We start from the raw sequence: 20229 nt of genomic DNA on the forward strand, positions 1-20229 counted from the left end.
GACCAGAATATTCTTTCCTCTAAATCGGCACATGCCTGTTTAATAGGCATGACCTATTTTAGGACTATGTCTTAATTTCTCTCAAATTCCAAGAGCCTATGTTGTTGCAGGTACCCTATCATACATAAAAAAGATAAGGCAAAGGCACCGCCCGTAAGAAAACGTATTCAAGTCAAAGTCAGTCTCCGCTCTCTACACTTTGACATGAGCTCTGGTGCTCCATATTTGACCACCTCCCCTTGGTGGGGAGGCCTGGTGGCGCTCAAATAAAGAATAAGCAGGCTACCAAGAGGAGACTTGATAGTCTGTGACCAAAAAGTGGGGGAGGAGGTCCCCCTCGGTCATAGTCTTAGGGGAGGGGAATAGGGTGAAAGCAGGAGGGAGGGAGGAATAGGAGGATACAAGTGATGGAATAACAATTGAGTTGTAATCTGAATAAATTAATAAAATAAAAAAGAAAATGTATTCAAATACCTAACCAAGGACTGCTATTCAAAGCTGTCAAAATCATCACTCAGATTCTGTTACAACCCAGAGTTGCCTAAAAGGAAACCTGGCTAACTACTAAATGTGATATACTGGGTAGGAAACTGTGAGGGAGGAGGGATGTTAGGGACGGTGTGAGTTCCCAGCATTCTGTTGCAGCTGGGAAGCAAAGAGAGCGAGGGAGAGGAAGGAGTCCCAGCATCCCCTGCAAAGGCCTGCTCCCAGTGACCTAGCTGCTCTCCACAGGCCCCATGTCACAAGGGTTCTACCACCTCACATTGAGCTAGCAACCCTACAGTGATTAAGACAGCTGCATGCACGCACATGTGCCCCCTCCACACACACACCTACAAAAAGAAGGAGGAAGGAAGGAAGGAGGGAAGGAAGGAAGGAAGGAAGACAGGCAGGCAAACTGGAATCAACAATGCAAGTCTGTAATCCCAGCACTGGGGGTAGGGACAGAATTCCTGGAGCTTGCTAGCTAGCTGCTCTAGCCAATGAGCTATAGGTTCAGTTAGAGATCATCTCAAAACACAAAACAAAAAAGGTATAGAGCAATTAAAGAAGGCATAACCCTCTGGCCTCCACATGTAGACACACGGGAATGTGTACACATAAACTCTTGACTAAATGCAGACTTCCATTAGTGCCCCTCGGTCATTGAGACAAATGTAACACAAGAGGAGCAAGAGACGGGACTGGGTGTGGGGTAGATTGGAGTTCTGTAAATCTCAATTCGTTCTAAAAGGAAATTTTATTAAAAAGTAAAGGGAACATGTCCTACTAGTAGAAGAAGGCTGGCAAGTCGACAGAATGCACGGAATGGTACTGTGGCCCTTTAAGGCAGATCTCTGATTTGACAAACCTTCAGGGACAGAGGCTGTCTTCTTCAAGCTGCCAGAGGCCCATGACTCCAGGCTAAGAACTCCTTTAACTCATGGTGGCAGTTGAGTCTCTGGCAGTGTCCTGGGCACAGAGGTAAGAAGAGTGATGGTGGGGTGGGGGAGCGGCAGCATATATTCCTCCAAGAGGGGGTGACTTCAACCTTTCTGTTATCAACTGACTGTACTTGTTACTTTGAAACAAGAAACAAGGATTTAAAAACGAATGTTGGGTGATCCCTAAACCAACACAATCATTAGGCAGAGTCACAGACTCTATACCTAGTTGTTTTTAGTGTGCCAGCCATATTTATGGAGGTAGATGCTTGTGGGTAGTGGGTGGTGTTTCACCATCTGTTTCAGAAGCAGCTGTTTAGGAGCTTATCTCCTGGGTTAGAGTCACAGTGCAAAGCTTAGCCTGTTTAAAACACTTGGTGCTTTTTCCTGCTTCCTAAACTCAGGTCCCAAGGACACCACACACTCTGTGAGAGCAGGTGCTAACGCCGCACCCAAACCTGGTAAAGCCTCAGCTGAGTAACGGATGATGTTTGTACTTAGGTGACTAAAGGCTTGCTCGTTGCTAACACTCTCACAGTACTGATCACGCTCCATGCCCAGCAGTAGGTGGTCAACTCAAAATGAACTCAACGGTACTTTAGGTTTTTGTTTGTTTTCTCATGCTCTGTCTGGGCATTCTCCTCCCCTCTCACCCCTTACTGGTCTTTTACTTACACTTTGGTTTCTGATTTTGTGTTTTAATGGGCGTTCTGTGTGTGGGTCTGTGTGTGTAAATGTGCTTTTGCTGTTTTGTTCTATTCTGGGGTTTGGTTTTTTTCCCCCGTTTGTTTTTTAAAGATTGAGATAAAGAGGTATGGAGTTGAGTGGGTGGGAAGGATCTGGGAGATGAGGGTTAAAAGAATCAGAATATATTGTATGAAAAATACTCTTTCTTATGCAGTGTTCTGCCAGCATTTATGCTACAGGCCAGAAGAGGGCACCAGATCTCATTATAGATGGTTGTGAGCCACCATATTTTTGCTGGGAATTGAACTCAGGACCTCTGGAAGAACAGTTGGTGCTCTAACCGCTGAGACATCTCTCCAGTCTCGGGGGTGGGGGGGTGGGGGTGCGGATTTTTTTTTCAATTAAAAAAACATTACAGTTACTAACATAAAGCTCATTTTAAGGTCAAAAGGCAGCAGAGTCGTGTGCTATGGGATTCAATGCTCAGGATGGAATACACAAGGACAACCGTTTCCTGCCGCTGGGGTGGTGCTCTGTATCTGGATGCCTCTTATTATATACACTTGTGACTGCAAGTTTGGCATGCATGACAACATGATTCGATAAGGTTATAACCTACAGGCCTATATTTAGAACAAAGCCAAGCAAGACCATTTTAGTGAAAACTACTTTTATTTTAAAACCAAGTGCATAGCACTCATCTAATCCTGCTGTGTAGACTTAGCACCGTATGCACTGTTTGTAGTTAGTCATAGCACAGGTATTTTGGTTTGTATTTTCTACTTGAATAGTGTTTATTTAATGGACTCTGGTTAAGTCCTTTACACACATCATTAATCTTTTCACAGTACACATTTAATGATGGTCCAGTTATCTCAAAACAAAAACTTTTAAGACTAATTAATAAATTAAACAAAACAAACCCCACACACCCTCCCCCCACGCTAACTGTTGTTGAGTTGCATTTATATTGACTCTCACTGTTTTTAAAAATATTCATGATTCTCCAGCCTCCGCATTTGGGTGTGCAGCAATTGTCATAATTATTTGACTCTACCCCACAGAAAGATTAATCCAGTGTTCTTTAGCTTTTTAAATATAAACTGGAAAAATTGTTAATAAGCTTCTTAAAAAGGCAAATATTCTTTGACAACAAGAATGACATATAACCACGCAATAAAAGTATTTGACAAGACACTCCATCACCACAGGCACTGGCTGTTGTTTCAAGTTAGGGTTCTGTCCCAGTCTCTTACATTCATAGCATTACTGAGGTAGTTACAACACTGAAAATTGGACTCCCTGTTGCTGGGCTCTGACTGTGAATGTGAAAGATACTTTATCATCTTTTGAACCTACTTCCTCCTAATAATTCAAGTTTTCCTAAGGTAAGAATTACAAAATCCAATTAGCAGCCTTTTAAACTTTTTAAAGAGCAAAAGTGACATGTTCATAGGACAGTTCCCATGCTTGGAAACTGGCCTGAGTGTTCTGACCCGAGTGGTCTCGTCACCAACTGGTAAGTCCACACCACCCCTCATGAATTCTCATGTCAACGTCAGCTTCCTTTAAGGAAAGAACATTTCTCTAAGAGTCCCTGCCAGCAGACGCTCCCACCAGCACGCTCCACTCACTGCCTCTATCGGTCCGTCATGCTGTGGAGCCCTTTCCTCCCCAACACAAGCCATTGGCTGATTACTACAGGCTCCTGCTGCACACCCACGTCGTCGTAGTGCGCTCCCATCAATACACACTGTGGCTCCACAGCTGCCAGTTTCCCTTCTATTCAAGTGCTAGCTTACAAAAACACAGACACACCTTACCAACTTTAAACCACAAAGTTTCCCTCCACCAGATTTGTCTTCTTCCATGGATAAGAGGATAACATATAGAGTTCATCGGTTATTTTTTACCTTTTAAGTGTATCCCCCCTACCTCCCGCCAATATTTTATGGCCAGGTTGCCCTTGCTAAGACTATTATTGCTGTTTTTACTCACGACAATAATGAATTGTCCCTGGACAATAGTGAGCTGTCCCAAGGCAGCTGCACAGCCAATCTAATGAAAATGGCTACTGAACTTTTGTAATCAGTACCCCTGCTTGCTTAGCTTGACTTGCTAGATTCCAAGGTTGCTTATAGAAGCCCCGTCCCCATAACAAAGTGCTGCATAAGCCCAACCTGAGTCCTCCCCTGGCCACCCTCAGCTCCAGAGCAACCCTACCAGACGCCATTCTAGCACTGAACCTGACGGTGCAGTGCGCCTTCTCCTGAAAACCGTCTTAAAGAGCAACAACACAACTCAGTACAAGCGCTGACTGCACTTGGTGATGCAGCCCGTCCATGCGCGGACACCACAGGACCCACTGCACTGATCCTGTGCTGGCAGGCTCTCACCCTAGCAGGAGCACTGTAGCCTGTGTTACACAGGAGTTCACGACCTAACAGTCCCAAGGCATGTTGGTTACAGCTAAGTGTTCACAAGTACAAGTTCCCTGAGTTAAATGTGCTTAATCCTGAAGAGTTGGGGAAAAATTAGCAGAGCAAAATAAAAATTATGATCATGATTTCAAGGCATGTATCTGCGTCACCCCTAATTTTAGTATACAAATCAAGACTCCTATACTTATGATAGGAAGTTACATAAAATAATCTGGATTTTTTTTTTAACTGCACAGATTAGGATACTTAGTGACTAGTGAGTTTCAACTTAGAAACCCACCAGTAGGTCACAAAAACCCTGGGCTGCAAGAATTAAAACAATTCTTGAAAAATTAATACTGTAACTTTCCTTCATAGAAGATGGTTTGGCAAGTCCACAGGTAAACACTAAGTCTTTGACATAGATGCCAGCATAATGCCCAGAGCCCACCACAGGTCAAATCTTAGAATGGCCAGTTTTCTGCTGTACTGAGGATTTTGAAATATTTGGACCATCAGCCAAGAGCTGGGACATTTCTATCACATAAGGATTCGACACATGTCAGTGTCTGCTGAGTCCTCCTAGGTATTCACGGTACTGAAAGAGATACTCAGTCTTCTGGTGTTGGTGCCTGCTGCATTGTGATGCTATTTGTATTCCCTTCTTTCTGAAGAGGAGTACAAAAAGCCTGCCCAGAGCCAGCCATCGGGAACAGTCTGGGTCAGTCATGACCTGCATATGCATGTCATCACCTCTCAAAGCATGGGGTGATGCATGGAAAATGTTCATTTATCTGGTAACTCCGGTTGTAAGAAACACTGAGACAGGGTTTAACTTCTACTGGTATTGCCAGGGACATCCCAACACCAGTCTGCAGGTGGCCAAGGCCCTGGACACTAGTTTGGAAGCCCGTAGGACAAGTCTGTAGTGTGTAAGTCGAGGTGTGTGTGGTAGACACAATCTGCTGACGACTTGGCTGTTCTGCCACAGGATGTCGATACTGCATTGAGGTCTGATGAAGATACTGAGGCTGCTGGAAATGAACTGGCCGTGAGGGCTGTGCTGTCTGGAGCACACCAAGCTGTGCTGACTGAGGAGCTGACTGTCCCCTCTGTTTGTTCGCTTCTTTCACATCATTATCATGAGCACTGAGACAAAAGAAAGGAAACAATAGCATTACAAAAGCAAAACCTGACAAGAATGCGGCAAAGCCCACTTCCCATCTCTGCCCTGCCTACTGCATAACCGGCCACTGCTGCAGAACTAGCAGCCACTGTCCCATCATTGGCAACAGTGAGGCCTTTTTTGTATCTGTCTCAAGGGTTTATCTTGGTGTGAACACTGCTGGAGCTTCCAGGACTCTTTCCAACTTGGAATTTGAGGTCACATCCCAGTAATCCTTAAATTCAGCGGCATGGAGATAGGAATGGGTAAGATATGCGTGGTCTGATCTCAGGGCTGTGGGCGTGTGCACATACAAGAACAGCTCCTTTTCCCAAACTTAGGGTTGTACCAGCAATGTTAACTCTTACCTGGTTCACAGGCTATGCTGCAGAGCACTATTTGTTCACAGCAGTGAGCAACTGACAGAAGTATACTAAGAGCCCCGAGCTTTGGGGAAATAATGCTTAGGGTACACTATACACAAAGGGAAATGGTTGCTAGAAATTATAAATGCAATAGCAAAGAGGCTTACACCAACAGCCGCTCAATGCACTGCACCAAGAAATCCCAGGAGTAAGCAGTAAGACGATGCAGTCTCGTGGGCCATGTTGGAGAAAGACGAAGGATAATCCTTGAAGAAGCCACACACGCAGCAGCTACTAAAGAAGGTGCATAATTTAGAAAGGCATAATCTGTGGAGACATCAAAAATGAACTTAAGCAATAGAATGAATACAGGAGTCACCAGTGCACAGTCGCATGGCGGTATTCTGAGCAGCTCACCTTGCAGAGACACTTCCAGGAAGTAGTCTGCGTATTTGGCCATGTAGAGTTTAGTCTTTTCCAAGCAAACCATTGGCCAGCCATCATGAAGGTCTGTCTCATGGACTGCTTCAGAGAGGTAATACTCAATGAAATGGGCAGCCGTAGGAAGGCAGAGGTTCCACTGAAAGGTCTCTAACAGTAACAGTTCCATGTGCAGCAGGGTCTGCTTCGTTAGCACTAGGTTCATGTTAGTCATGCAGCCCAGGCTGTTGAGCTGCTCCAGCTTAGGCACACTGTCTTCTTTTTCTTCAAATTTACCTTGTAGAAAGGGATGGAGAAACATCAGGAATGCCATATTTGGAGGTCTTGCCAACTAAATGGGACCTGCTGTCTTGCTAGCAGGATACAGATTTAAGGACACGGTCTGCTCTGTCTCATACAGACGTGCCCGCTTTAGAGTGCTCCTCTGCTCCATGTCTGCATGTTGTCTTTCCTAGTAACTTCCTCAACCTTGACCTTTAACCATTCTCTGGAAAAAATGCACATATATGAATAGTGTCTTACGGCATAAAGGAAATAGTCATATATGCTAACAAGGCAGTAACTACCCAGTGGATTTATGTATGTGTGTGTGTGTGTGTGTGTGTGTGTGTGTGTGTGTGTAGAAAAGTGTCCTCTTAGTGGGCAGGGGGTAGTTGGTTAGAGGAAATTAGCTTAGAGCGTCAAGAATTTGACATCAGAACATCATCTGGTTCAATGCTCTGCTACTGAGCTACCCCCCCAGTAGTTCTTAGCCTTTTCCCAAAAACTAGTCAGCATCACGTATTTAATCTTGTCAAATTTTCAGCATAATCTCAATAGCAGAGAGAAAGGAAATCTGGAAGAAAAACTGAGTAAATACAGGCACTGCTGTTTCACAAATACATACACAAAGACCAAACCTTTCTCTATCTCCCCTCCTCTTTCAGTTTATTTTTAAGGAAGAAAGGGGACTAGGTATGGTGGTGCGTGCACATGACATGTGTGCCTGTAATCATTTGGGAAGCTGACAAGTGACAGGAAGTGTGACTTGAGAACCTGTCTCAGAAAGCTCAAAAGTTGGGGCACAGAGGTGGCTCACTGGGCAAGCCTGACTACATGAGTGCTATCCCAGAACCCACAAGGGTGGAAACAGATCAAATTCCACAAGGTTGTCCTCTGACCTCCACACAGCAACACACCCATGTGTGTGCTTCCCTTCCCTCTAACAATAATGTTTTAAAGCCAAGGGGGTGGTGGGGAAGGGAGGGAGATTCTTCTTTTAAATCCCCCACTCAAAGCAGAGCAGGAGAAACGGTGACACTGGAGAGTTCACTGTTTGATGCACTAACTTTCATTTAATATTCTGACTACTCACAGCTGAGGACTAAGATTTCCTTTCCACCTAAGAAAAATCTTTCTATGGATTATGAACCAATGTACACTTACATTTCTAGATAAGCATTACTGCACATAAAGCATGCATTCGGGACTCCTGTAACCTTCGCCTGTCTCTAGGACACAGTAGCCCACAGAAGGACAGAGATTAGGACTAAGGCAGTCTACCTCTCAGACTTTGTTCTGTTTTACACTCAAGTTTACAAGTCATAATTACAGATTTCTCTCAAGGGGATTTTACATTAATTCTTGTTCAAAACTATTGTTAGTCATTTTTTTCTGGGTGTGGTGATGCACGCCTTTAATCCCAGCACTCAGGAGGCAGAGACAGGTGGATCGCTGTGAGTTTGAGGCCAGCCTGGTCTACAAAGCGAGTCCAGGACAGCCAAGGCTACACAGAGAAACCCTGTCTCAAAAAACAAACAAACAAAAAACCAAAAAATAAACAAGCAAACAAAAAGACCCAAAAAACAAAAATGAAAAACAAACAAAAAAGAAAGCTATTTTTCAAAAGTACACATTCTTATATATAAAAATTGTTTTAATATCTTGATAATGATTTCAATGTCATCTGCTTTCCTTGGAAACCTTGTAATTCTATTCTACTCATTTATAAACATTTTATAGGGGAAAGAAAGAAAGACTGCCAAAGCAGGGACACTGTAACACTTCCGGGTGAAGGCTCTCTTCTTGAAGGGCGGGATTTTTGACAGATGGCAGAGGCCGGGACCACTCCGCTGACCAACATGCTGGAGAGGGTAGCCAGTGGGGCTTCACTGGTCATCTCAGGCTGAAAGTACTGTTGTTTACTTAGTTTTCTTAGGGAATAGAACTGGGGTGCAAAGTTTTGTCTTTGATGCCAGGAGATTATGAGCTCCTATCTTGAGAAAAACTTCAACCCAAAGAAGCAGGAGATGGTGGCTACTGCTGCTCTAGAGACTGAACTTCTTTAGATCTAAACCACAGCTGGGTCCTATTTGAGCTTTACGCTTGTTAGCCAACTGCTGTACAACCGAGTTACACAACTGGCCCTTTCAATTTTAATTTCAAAACACTGATGAAGTTGCCCAGGCTGGTCTTAGACTTGACATCCTCCTGGCTCAGTCTCCTAAGTATCTGGAATTACAGATATGCCCCATCTCCAGCTCAAAACCACTCTTTATGTATTACTGCAGAGGAGCAAATGTAACAGAATTCAGACTTTAAGAATATAGATAGCAGCCGGGCACAGTGGTGCATGCCTGTAATCCCAGCACTCGGGAGGCAGAGGCAGGCAGATCTCTGTGAATTTGAGGCCAGCCTGGTCTACAAATCAGGTCCAAGAAAACCAGGGCTACACAGAGAAACCCTGTCTCAATAACCCCTGCCCCCCCAAAAGAATATAGCCTTTCCCAGTTCAATTTATGTAAGAATGGCATTTTATAACACCACAGTGGTCTTCACAACAGTGATCTGCATCACCACTGAACAGGACAGGAAGCCACTGTTCTTAGAGTAATAGTGTAAAGCTCTGCAGAAGGAAAATGATGCAGGTATTTGTCAATCTCTCCAGATGAATCATCAAGGCTTCCAAGCACCTTGCCATGTGTGTAGCACAGTACCGGCTGCATACTTCAAAGGAATGTCATAAACATTAATGAGTTTATTTATATCATGCTTTAAGTTCCTTTGAAGAAATTACATACCATAATTCACCATAATTTAAGGATCAAGGGTGTTTTAAATTCTCCCTTTGAAACTTTCATCATCAAAAAATAAAACTGTTTATGGTCAATTTCACAACTCAAGAAACCAAGATGTTACATAAGGTCAGCCAGTTTACACAAGGTCAAATAAGTTGAGTGAACCAAACCTGGAAGCCAAAAAACTTTTATATTCCCAGATCTGCACTTCTAAACCAAACCACCATTCCAGATCACATGGGGACAACTATCAAGATGATAAGACTTCTGCATCTATGTTTATAAATATATAGCTAGTAGGTAATAGTCAAGGAGTTTATATGCTGATTTTCAAAGTTAAAAATGAACTGCGTGGGGCTAGAGAGAGGCTCAGCCATTAAGAGCACTGGTTCATCCAGAGGACCAGGGTTCAATCCCCAGCCCCCGACATGGCAGCTTACAACTCCAGTTCCAGGGAATCTGACACCCTCATATAGATAGATATACATGCAGGCAAACACCAAGGCACATAAAGTAAAAACATCATTTAAAAATAAAATAAAAAATAAATTGTATGCCAGGCACAGTGCCACAGGCCTTTATTCCTAGCACTTGAGAGACAGAAGCAGGTAGGTGGATCTCTGTGAGTTTAAGGCCAGTCTGGTGTATCAAGCCAGCCAGCTAAATAGTAAGACCTTGTCTAAAAAAAAATTAAATAAATAAATAACATGCTACATCAATAATCACATTAGGATTCTAATTCAACTTAAGTTTTTGGAAACCTTTCCATTATGTATAGCAGTATACACTCAACTCCATGGACACGAATTTCAAAAGGTGCGAAAACATAAATGAGCGACAAGCATTCACATCTGCCATCGTCGTGTTAACTTCTGCGTGTGGTTTAAATCTACTTGTTCATACACACAGATCACAGAGATCTGGGGATTTTTCACTTAAAAGGAAATACCAGAAGCCATATGAGTGTATTGATAAAGGACCCGAACAGGAAATGAAGATACAGGAAATTCATATCTGCTTCCAAGAAAATAAAGAATTAGAGGCCAGAAACAAAATCCCAGGTTCCTGTACAGGAATCGTACAGATCAGTCATGGAAACCACGTGTTTTTGAAGACAGCAGCACACAGTAGCCTTGTGGAGAGAGGATCGATTCGGTGAGCAGGTAGGTGATGCCATCTGGATCTCAACCAACATTCTATTCTTTCATTACAAATAAAAAAGTCATCTATGCGATATTCAAAGAATCCTCAGGAATTACTAGAACCATCAATTTAATGGAGAAAAGGGAAAAAAAACAGGAAAAGGCAACTCATGGGGAAGGAGGAGGCTAAATTCATTAAAAATTAAGACATAAATCAAGTTTTTATTTTTAATTTTCCACCTAATAAAAAAATTAAGCAACAACAACAACTTAAGCCAGTATTGGTTGAGTCAAGAGAAACTAATGCTTGTTACAAATTATTATCACTGACAGCCTATGACAAAATCTTCACCCTGAGTCCAAGATCATGAGCATCTATCAGAAGCCTTATTTTTTAAGGCTGCTTCCAAACTTCCTGTAAACTCAGTGCTGCTCAAAGAAGCCAAAGCAAGCCAGGGAAAGCAACTGAAATATAATAACTTATTTTCCTGGACAAACAGATCTACTTTAGAAAAAAGGCAGACTCTTTAGGAGAGCTGCTGTTGGTATCCAAATGGAAGAAAACAGGGTGATATATAAGGAAATATAAGAATACAAGAAACACTGGGGGTGTGGCCCACACCTTTAATGCCAGCACATGTGAGAAGCAGAGGCAGGCGGATCTCTGAGAGTGAGGTCACTTTAAAAATCACAGCAAGTCCTAGGACAGCCAGAACTGCAAAAAGAAACCCTGGGGAAGGGAAGGGAAAAAAAATACAAGAAATACCAGACTAATCCCACAGATTTATAAGAGGTATCAGACACTAAAAGTAGGCTATCAATTTATAATCAGCTTATAAGCATTTTTTGACATAATATTAGAGTTTGCGATCAGAGGTCAAGGTTGGTTGTAACAACTATATATACTTTGTAATAAAGCTTAATGACATGGATAATATAAAAACATTATAAGAAAAACAATATTATCAATTCAAGTTCATATCAAATTTAATTATTTTACTTGCCCTCTTACTTCAGTTCAGACACTAGCAAACAACGAAGTGAGTTTTGGCACTGAGAGGCCAAGCAGCACATTCTGTATGGGTGATAAATAAGATTCTATCGGATTATATGCCAAAGCCACATTTGTCTCAGCTGGTCATTAAGCCTGTGCTGGTACTCAAGACAAAGAAGTGTGTGGTGCCTTTAATTTCAGCTACACTGATGTTCTGAGGCAGAGAATCTCTGTTCCAGGGACCTGTCCTTCGAATTACAGGACACTGAGCAGGACCCACAGCATTTACACATTAGATACTAGCAGCAGTCCTGAAGTTACTCCTAGTTGTCAATCACTGATCAAGAAAAACGGTTCTCAATCAAAATTACCTTTGGGATTTTTAAAGTGTTAAAAATAAGCACATCCAGTCAGACTCTGGCACAGTGTGCTAGCTACTGCTCTGCTGCTGCGCCAGTGTCTGAGCAGAAGTAAGCTAATGGGCAGGAATTCCTGTGGCTCACAGTCCAGAGGAAGGCAGTCTGTCATGGTGGGGAGAGCACAGAGGCAGGAGAGGCTCAGTCTGTAGAGCTGGCTGCGAAGTAGTGAATTTGTACTTCTATCAATCTTCATGATGTAGGGTTTGGACATATATATTTTTTAAATGACAGAACTATTTTTTAGTATCTAGCTAACAACCATAATATATATTTCCTAAAAGCAATAAATGGAAATGACCGGGAATTGTTAATCCACTAAGTTCTCCGTAGTTTTATCAAATAAACAATGTACATTTTGAGGCACATAAATCAGATTCATACTCACTTGCTAGAAGCAAACAGGAAAGCGCAACCAAGTGCAGCTGCTGGATAGAGATGTCATAGCGATCCATGAAGAGGTCCAGCAAGTACACAGCAAGGTGTCGGGCAGAAGGGCACAGGGTGAAGCGATTGCTCACGATGGCGATCAAATCAGCAAAATAGCGCCTGAGGCTTAGCTGAGGGGACTGGCCCTTATAAGAAGGCAGCTTCAGCTCCTAAATCAAGAGGAGGAACACTTCATCTATAGAAATACCACCACAACGTCAAGACTTAACATTGCTTTCCCAACATACTGTGTTGTAAGAGCCTAGAGACAATCCCCAGCCAGGTGCAGTGGCGCACGCCTTTAATCCCAGCACTCAGGAGGCAGAGGGAGGCGGATCTCTGTGAGTTAAAGGCCAGCCTGGTCTACAAAGTGAGTCCAGGTCAGCCAAAGCTACACAGAAAAACCCTGTCTCAAAAATAAATAAATAAAGTAGGTTGTTGTATTGCACTGGGTTGTAGGAGTTCTTTGTGTAATTTGGGAAGGACTGGGGATGTAGCTGAGTAACAGGCTGTCCAGCCTGTGCAATGCCATAGGTTCCGTTCCCAGCTTCTAGAACAAGACAAAGCGAGAGTTTGAAGTTACTTTGGCTACTAACCTCTTACCAGATCCATGATTTTAAATGCTTTCCCCCATCCTGCGGCTACCTTTTTCATTGATGGTATCCTTCAAGATACAGCTTATCTATCTATCTATTTATTTATTTATTTGGTTTTTCAAGACAGGGTTTCTTTGTGTAGCCTTGGCTGTCTTAGACTCACTTTGTAGACCAGGCTGGCCTCGAACTCACAGGGATCCACCTGCTTCTGCCTCCCAAGTGCTGGGATTAAAGGCATGCGCCACCACGCCCGACCCAAGATAAAGCTTATTTTTGAAGTCCAGTGTACTTCCCTTTTGTTTTGTTTCTGTGTTGCTTTTGGTATTCATGGTTCTTCCTTTTATTGTGATTACTTGTCAGGTTTAGTCTCAGTGTTGCACTGACCTTACAAAATGAATTTGAAAACGTTCCATCTTGATACACATTTGGACAACCTCCCCCACCCCGTGTGTGTGTGTGTGTTGTTGTTGTTGTTGTTGCATGTTGCTGAGAACTGAACCCCAGGCTTACCACATGATAGAAATATGCTCTACCACTAAACTATACTCCCAGCCACAAAATGTTTAATATTGTCCTGATTAGAAAAATGGCAAGTATATAAAAGGATGGTGGCAAAGTAAAGATCCTAACTGATTGAAGGGAAGTAAGATTGAAAGCTACTGAGGGATAAGTCCTGGTCCCTGCAACCCTGCAAGTATATTGTCTACACTGCTCCAGGAGCATACTCAGCCGCCTACACCCTTTCAGCCAAAGCTTTGATCTCCTTGGAGAAAGAGTGTATTTGTAGAGTGGTTGGCTTTGTGTTTTACTTTCTTAGAGCCATACACCTTCTTCCCCACTCAACTTTATTTCTGCATTTCCTCAAGCACAGTGTGTGTGTGTGTTGGGGGGGAGGTTGTTTTTTCCGAGACAGGGTTTTTCTGTGTGGCCTTGGCTGTTCTGGTCTCACTTTGTAGGACACAAACTAAACCCCCAGAACCTGCATAAAAATCTGGGTACAGCTGCACATGCCTCTAACTTCTGCATCAGAAAAGGCAGAGACAGGCTTGCTGGCCAGCCAGCCAAGAGCTGCAGTTCAGTGAGAGGTCCTTTCTTAAGGCGATACAATTGGAAGAATGATAGAGGGAGCCACCCAGAGCTTTAATCACATACACATAACACACACACACACACACACACACACACACACACACACACAAATTCAATGTAACATAAAGACACACAGAGAAAAAACATAAAGAAACCAAAACAAGCACATAAACAGATGCTCAACACTATTAATCATTAAGAACATGCAAACCCAAACCACAAGCTACCACTTTATATCCGTTTAGATAGTTATTATCTCACACACACACACACACACACACACACACACACACACACACACACAAAGACCACAAGCAAAGGGGAAATAACAAGCATTGACAAGGCTACGGAGAAACTGTACTCCTTATCCATTACTAATAATGGTAATATAAAATGATGTAACTGCTGTAGACAACAGTGTAGTAGTTTTCAAAAATTTAAATATGGAATCACCCCATATTCCACCATTTCCACTTTTAATTATGTATCTCAAATATTTGAAAGTAGGGAGAGAGATGGGTGTACACCCATGTCCGTAACACCATTACCCACAATGGGCAAAAAGTGGAAACTAACGACCCAAATGCTGATGGGCAGGTGGATGGATACACCGCACTATTCAAGTTCACAAGGCGAGTTCTGACACATGCTGCATAGGTGAACCTTGAAGAGAATATGCTAAGTCACACAAATGGACAATTATTATATTAGTATGGTTCCATTTACAGGAAATATTTGGTCAAAGTCACAGAGGCACAAAGTAGAAAAGTGGTTACTGGGGCAGTTGACAGGGAACTGGGTAGTTGTAGAATGAGCACTGAGAAAGATGAAAACGTGCAACTTATAGCCCCAGAGATAAACAGAGGAAATTGTGTCAAGTGAATTAAAATGCAGGCCATTACAATTCACTGTTGATACCAAAGAATATTGAGACCACCAAAGAAGCCCTAGGTTGGCCAAGGGGGTAGGGAGTTCTAGAAAAAGAGGCCTGGATATTACTTTAAAAGACAAACTGGCAATCATACCTGGAAAATATTGGTGGGCTTTACTTTTAACTATGTTAATCTAACCAACATTAGTAAAAACAGCCTGGAAACCCAGGGCCATCAATACCAGATTTTACTTTTACTTATTACTGTGTGAGCACGTGGTCTGTGGGTAGGCATGCATGCCACGGTACATGTGGAGACGGGAGAACACCTTTGTAGAGCTGGTTCTCCCCTGCCATCTGGAGAAACTTGAATTACAAGTACCCTTACCTGCTGAGCTATCTCACCACCTCAACAGAAGATTTAAGAGAATATGTACAGCACAGTTCATCGTCTTCTTCAGTGGGAAGGCACAGTGCTTAACAGATGACTGTCAGTACCCGTTAACTTGCTGAGGTGCTACAGCCTCACAGGCATGGAAAGAAACCACACTTTTCTCAGCCACCCTTGTTCCAATTTGCTTCTCAGGAATCCAGAGGACCAAAGCACAGGGAAGTCAAATGCTCCGTCTTGAGTCTCCTCACCTCTCTAGTCAGGATGGAACTTAAGGCCTGTAGGAATCTCACACGTGTGGCTACAACTCCTTGGGACCAGTGCTGTCCTACTGTTTCTCACAAAACTGTAATTGCTTCCACTCGTCTTCACAGCTCATCAAGTACTTTCCAAAGAGTTACAGCACGGGGATACAGAGCAGGATGACAAGAGGAGGAGACAAGCAGCTAAAGGAGACAGATGATTGCTAAGTCGGGAAACAATACTTAAAAACTTGTACAGCTGGTGTTCACTGTATTTCAGTTTTCCCCAGTAGAAACAATGCTGGTCATATCAACTATTTCTTTAAATGCTGGTGGGTCTAAATATGGACCATTTTCACCAAAAAATGAATGGCAACTGCCACGGGGAAGAGCTGCCTTTGACTCATAAAGCAGATGATGGAGTCTGTGCAGGCAAGGACCATGCCTGTGGCATTCAGTTATTGCTCTAATGCCTTGTGTAGACTAAGTACTGAACACAGTGCATAAACAAGGACCAACGCACCGATTAACAGCCAATTTTAGCATTTTTTAGTGAGAAAAATTGACTTAACTTCCTTGACTCCAGTGCATTCCGGTGATCTCTCCAGCTGTAAAGTTTAAGTCCTACTAATTAATGCAAATCCTTTGTAAAAGGTTACCACAGCCTGAAATCAGGACTAATTTGGTCTAAACTGAACATCAAGGCAACCCCAAACTGTTTGCAACAGGCTTGACACCGGCTTCAGAAGTAACCCCTCACGTCCACTTGTCTGAAGGCTGCCTTCTTGTCTGGCTCCCTCAGAGACTACAGAGAAGCACACAACAAACCCTAATTTAAAAAAAAAAAGTCACGCCTTTAATTCCAGCACTTGGGAGGCAGAGGCAGGCGGATGGCTGAGTTTGAGGCCTGCCTGGTTTACAAAGTGAGTCCAGGACAGTCAAGGCTACACAGAGAGACATTGTCTCAAAAAACCAAAAACCAAAATCAAAATCAAAAAAGTCTATGATCACCTGCAAAATCAATTCAAACTATTACTTAGTATTAAAACTACCTACATATAAAATATTAGAACTAAAAATCATGGAACCCAAATTTTCCCATCCACACATCCAGGAAGTATCATTTATATCAAGTAACTAGTTTTGCTACATATTGGAGAGATAGAAAAGCCAAAATCTCTCTCCCCGGAATTGAAAGTGTATTGGGACAACTTTCCCCCTACCATTCCAAAGAATCACCCCATAGCTGGAACATTCATGAAGAGCAGTCTCACAGGGGTTTGGGTGTATTCAGGGTAGGAGACCGAATACCTGGATTAGTAAAGAGCATTTAGAAATTTCAAATTTCTCTGGGGGTGGGGGTCAGGGTGGGTGGGAAGGTGCAATTTTAACAACCTAGGCCAGGATTCGTGTCCCAATCTGTTTAATTTGGTCTGATAGACAAGATACAAATCCATCACCATCCTGGGCCCTCAAAACTCAAGCTACACGAGCTCATTAAAGAGTCAGCTGTTTCGATTCTTTCGTGGTTTTTCTACACTTAATGTAGCTCTTTCGATCCAAGGTGAAACTGAGTTGTTAGAGATCTTTCTGGCTCTTTCCTCTGGCTGTCAGAGAAGCGGAGCTGTTCCATAAATCTGACACTCAGCATAAAATCGTTACTTAAGCAACAATACACAGACTTAGGTCCAAAAAGAGAGTATTCTTTTTTTCTGTGTTTACTGAGTGCACCATGTCCACTTTCTACACGGTTATCACCAAGGAGTAGCTCCTTTCCTTAAGACTTTTTGAACAGCGGCTGAACAACCAAGTAACAGCAGGTTAACACATAGCTCTTACTAGACGCTGGGCACTGATCTAAGTCCAGTCCAGTCCAGACTTATCAGATTTCATAACCACCCCATAAGAAACGCTCCATCGTTGTTAGTTCTCCTTTTACAGATGAGGAAACTGAGAAACAGAAAATTTAGCCTGAAGTCTCACAGCAAGTTAGAGGAAAGGCAGGGAACCGAGTTACGTACAAAAGTGGGGCTTACAAGAGCTGCATGCAGCATCACGTATGAAGCAAGGGCGGCTGTTCTCTTGATACAAATTCAACACACACACACCACACGATCACATCCACGGTCCATCTGACAATATCGGAACCTGGCTTTTCTCCTTCTCCCACCTACCACGCCCCACTCATTTCCACATTTACAGGTTCATCCGATGCAGGACAGGGAAGGAAGAAGTTAATTAATTTTGACAAATAAGCAAACTCGCCTTCTCTAACCTGGAAGGTAGAGAGAGTAAAGAACCCGACCGGCCTTTCCAGAGGCACAAGAGCCAGGATGGGAAGGTCGGGCTTCGGGGTTACCTTGTACCGGAGCGCCTGGTGTATATCCGCAGCCAGCTGTCCTCGCCACCACTGCCCCTCCAGCTCCATGGGAGCCGGCGGCGCGCTCCGCCAGACGCCGCAACTTCAGTCTGGAAGACACGCCCCAGACGCGGTCACCACGCCAGCAACTACCCCCACCCCCAAGACCCTCCGCGCCCCCTTTTCTAGGGATGTGACCTCAGGTCACCCCGCGCGAGGCTGCTCATCTTCACCTGACCCGACCCCAAGCCCCCGCCCCCCAACCCCCTCCAATGCCCGATCTGCACAGTGCAGAGGAGCGGGCTTAGTCTGCAATCGCCCGCTGGATGAGCTGCGGGACGGTGTAAGCAGGGGAAGCCCGGGGCGGACTGGCCAGGCTCCCGCTCCCCGAGTCCTGGGTTCGAACAGTGTGGCTCGCGCAGAGGCGCGGGAGCCCTGACATGGTCCGGACGCCGCCGGGTCCACGCGGACAGCCGGGCACGCTCCACCCCCGGGGGAAGGGGAGGAGGGGGGTGTCCGAGGGACAGTCCGCCCGCCGCGGCCCCAGAGCGGCAAACAAAAGGCCGGCCGGCCGTGCTCCGTGCCTCGCCTCCCCCTCGCCGACGCTGCCCTCCCGGCCGGGCCGGCACGGCCCACGCGGGTTCTTACCCGGAACCGCGGCCCTCAGAGCCCCAGCCCGGCCGGCGTGCGCTGGGCTCCCGCAGCGCTCATGCCGCGGACGGTCGGCCGCCCAGCGCCCCCGCCTCAGCTACGGCCCAGCACCGGGGCGCTCGCGCCGCCCATTGTTAAAGGACCGGCTCGCGGCTCGGCGTACAAAGCCAGCGCTGGGGCACGGGCCGCCCCGCGCTGCCAATCTCGTCTCGCGATACAGCGGGGTCGCGCCGCGCCGCCCAATCGGAGGCCCGGCCGAGCCAGGTGCGACTCCGACTCTGCGGCCCCCCGCCGGCTGCCGGGCTGTCTTCGCCCAGCAGCCCCGGGAATCGGTCGGCGCCCACCGGCCACTTACCTGCGGAGAGCCTTCGATGGGCCCTGGATGCAAGCAAGGCTAGTTGCGACGCCTCGGCCCTGCGATTAAAACCCGGCAGTGAGGATCTAGCCCGCTGTCTCCCACTTCCGAGGGGCTGCCTCCCAAATGGGCTTTAGCTGTCACCGGTCCCCAAAGCGCTTTGCTTGTCAAATTCTGCTCAAGTCTCACCTCTGAACCCAATATTCTTTTAGCAGTCTAATTCAGCTCTTCTTGTAGCTTTTGCTTCAGCGATTCTCAAGAGCCGTGAATGGAATTAACATCTTTAGTAACCTGGCTTGTCAAATCCATAATGAATGTAATTGACCATCTGCGGTGGTCAATGAAGAAACCCCAAACCGTGGAAACACTCCTGTGTCAATTCAGGTGATGCCGGAGCTGGAATGTGAGTAACAGAAACTACCGATTGTATCTGAAAGTGTTTGGTGGACCACCACAAAAGAAGGGACCGTGGTCCCTCAATTTTCCACAGAGCATTGAGTGACTTCTTACACTATTTAAACATAAATCATGAGCCCTCACCCCCTACTTTGAATAGTTTGCTTAGAAAGAGGAAGAATGATAAAGGGTTAGTGCAGAATGGTGAGCGCACATTGCAGGAACAGGGCTTATCACTCTGTGTTTGCATACATCCCGCAGGAGCTGGCCTGTGTGCTAATGCGTGCGCGGGGAAAGCAGGGATTCAGGAACCGAGGGCAAGAAAAGGGAAACAAACAAGTGAAAGTCCGCAGGACCCAGCCTAGCCCAGTGCAGTTCAAGAAGAGGCTACAAGCAGAGGAGGGGCACAGACCAGGCGAAATTTTCCATGTCATTTATGGTATTTAAATAGTACCAGTATCCATGTCCTCAGTTTCCAATTCATGACTACTAAGCAGCTTTATGGCAGTAATTTGGCTTCCAAATGATTTGGAGTCCAGGCCTTTCTTAAAGACCTTTTCAGAAAAGTGGGTCACAGACTGTAATCCTATGTGTGATCCTGTAATAAGCAGGTTGTCCCACAGTCTCTACTTTGAAGACGTTTGTTTGCCAAGAGATACTTGTGTAGAAATCATGTATTATTTTCTAGACGTAGATGGGTCATTATAAGATGTCAGTGTTCGTTCCTGTTAATGCTATGT

General features: G+C 44.7%; 1 protein-coding gene across 4 annotated transcripts; it reads right to left on the minus strand.

The window, feature by feature from the left end:
* Positions 1-2764: 2764 nt before the first annotated feature.
* On the minus strand, positions 2765-18912 carry CCNJ (cyclin J). 4 transcript variants are annotated; one of them, XM_084749691.1, is made up of 6 exons: positions 18736-18910; positions 18088-18197; positions 12499-12709; positions 6479-6778; positions 6229-6352; positions 2765-5680 (listed from the first exon to the last, which is right to left on the minus strand). In XM_084749691.1, the coding sequence occupies exons 2-6, from the start codon at positions 18154-18156 to the stop codon at positions 5281-5283; spliced, it is 1104 nt and encodes a 367-aa protein (XP_084605817.1). In that variant the 5' UTR covers positions 18157-18197; positions 18736-18910; the 3' UTR covers positions 2765-5280. The 4 variants fall into 4 exon arrangements, with proteins under 4 accessions (XP_084605817.1, XP_084605816.1, XP_084605815.1 ...); XM_084749690.1 differs by having other exon boundaries at positions 6229-6355; positions 18736-18909; XM_084749689.1 differs by having other exon boundaries at positions 6229-6388; positions 18736-18907.
* Between the last annotated feature and the right edge of the window lie 1317 nt (positions 18913-20229).

This window comes from Acomys minous (assembly GCF_964271855.1).
Source record: "Acomys minous genome assembly, chromosome: 2".
NCBI lineage: Eukaryota > Metazoa > Chordata > Mammalia > Rodentia > Muridae > Acomys > Acomys minous.

What these genes read in the sequence shown, in the direction of transcription:
- CCNJ (XM_084749688.1), bottom strand. Translation starts at nt 18,156, where the DNA reads ATGGAGCTGGAGGGGCAGTGGTGGCGAGGACAGCTGGCTGCGGATATA. An exon ending in ACCAGGCGCTCCGGTACAAG is followed by an intron (nt 12,710 to 18,087) that starts GTAACCCCGAAG and finishes CTCTTGATTTAG; the next exon opens with GAGCTGAAGCTGCCTTCTTA. An exon ending in TTCCTGTTTGCTTCTAGCAA is followed by an intron (nt 6,779 to 12,498) that starts GTGAGTATGAAT and finishes CCTTTCTACAAG; the next exon opens with GTAAATTTGAAGAAAAAGAA.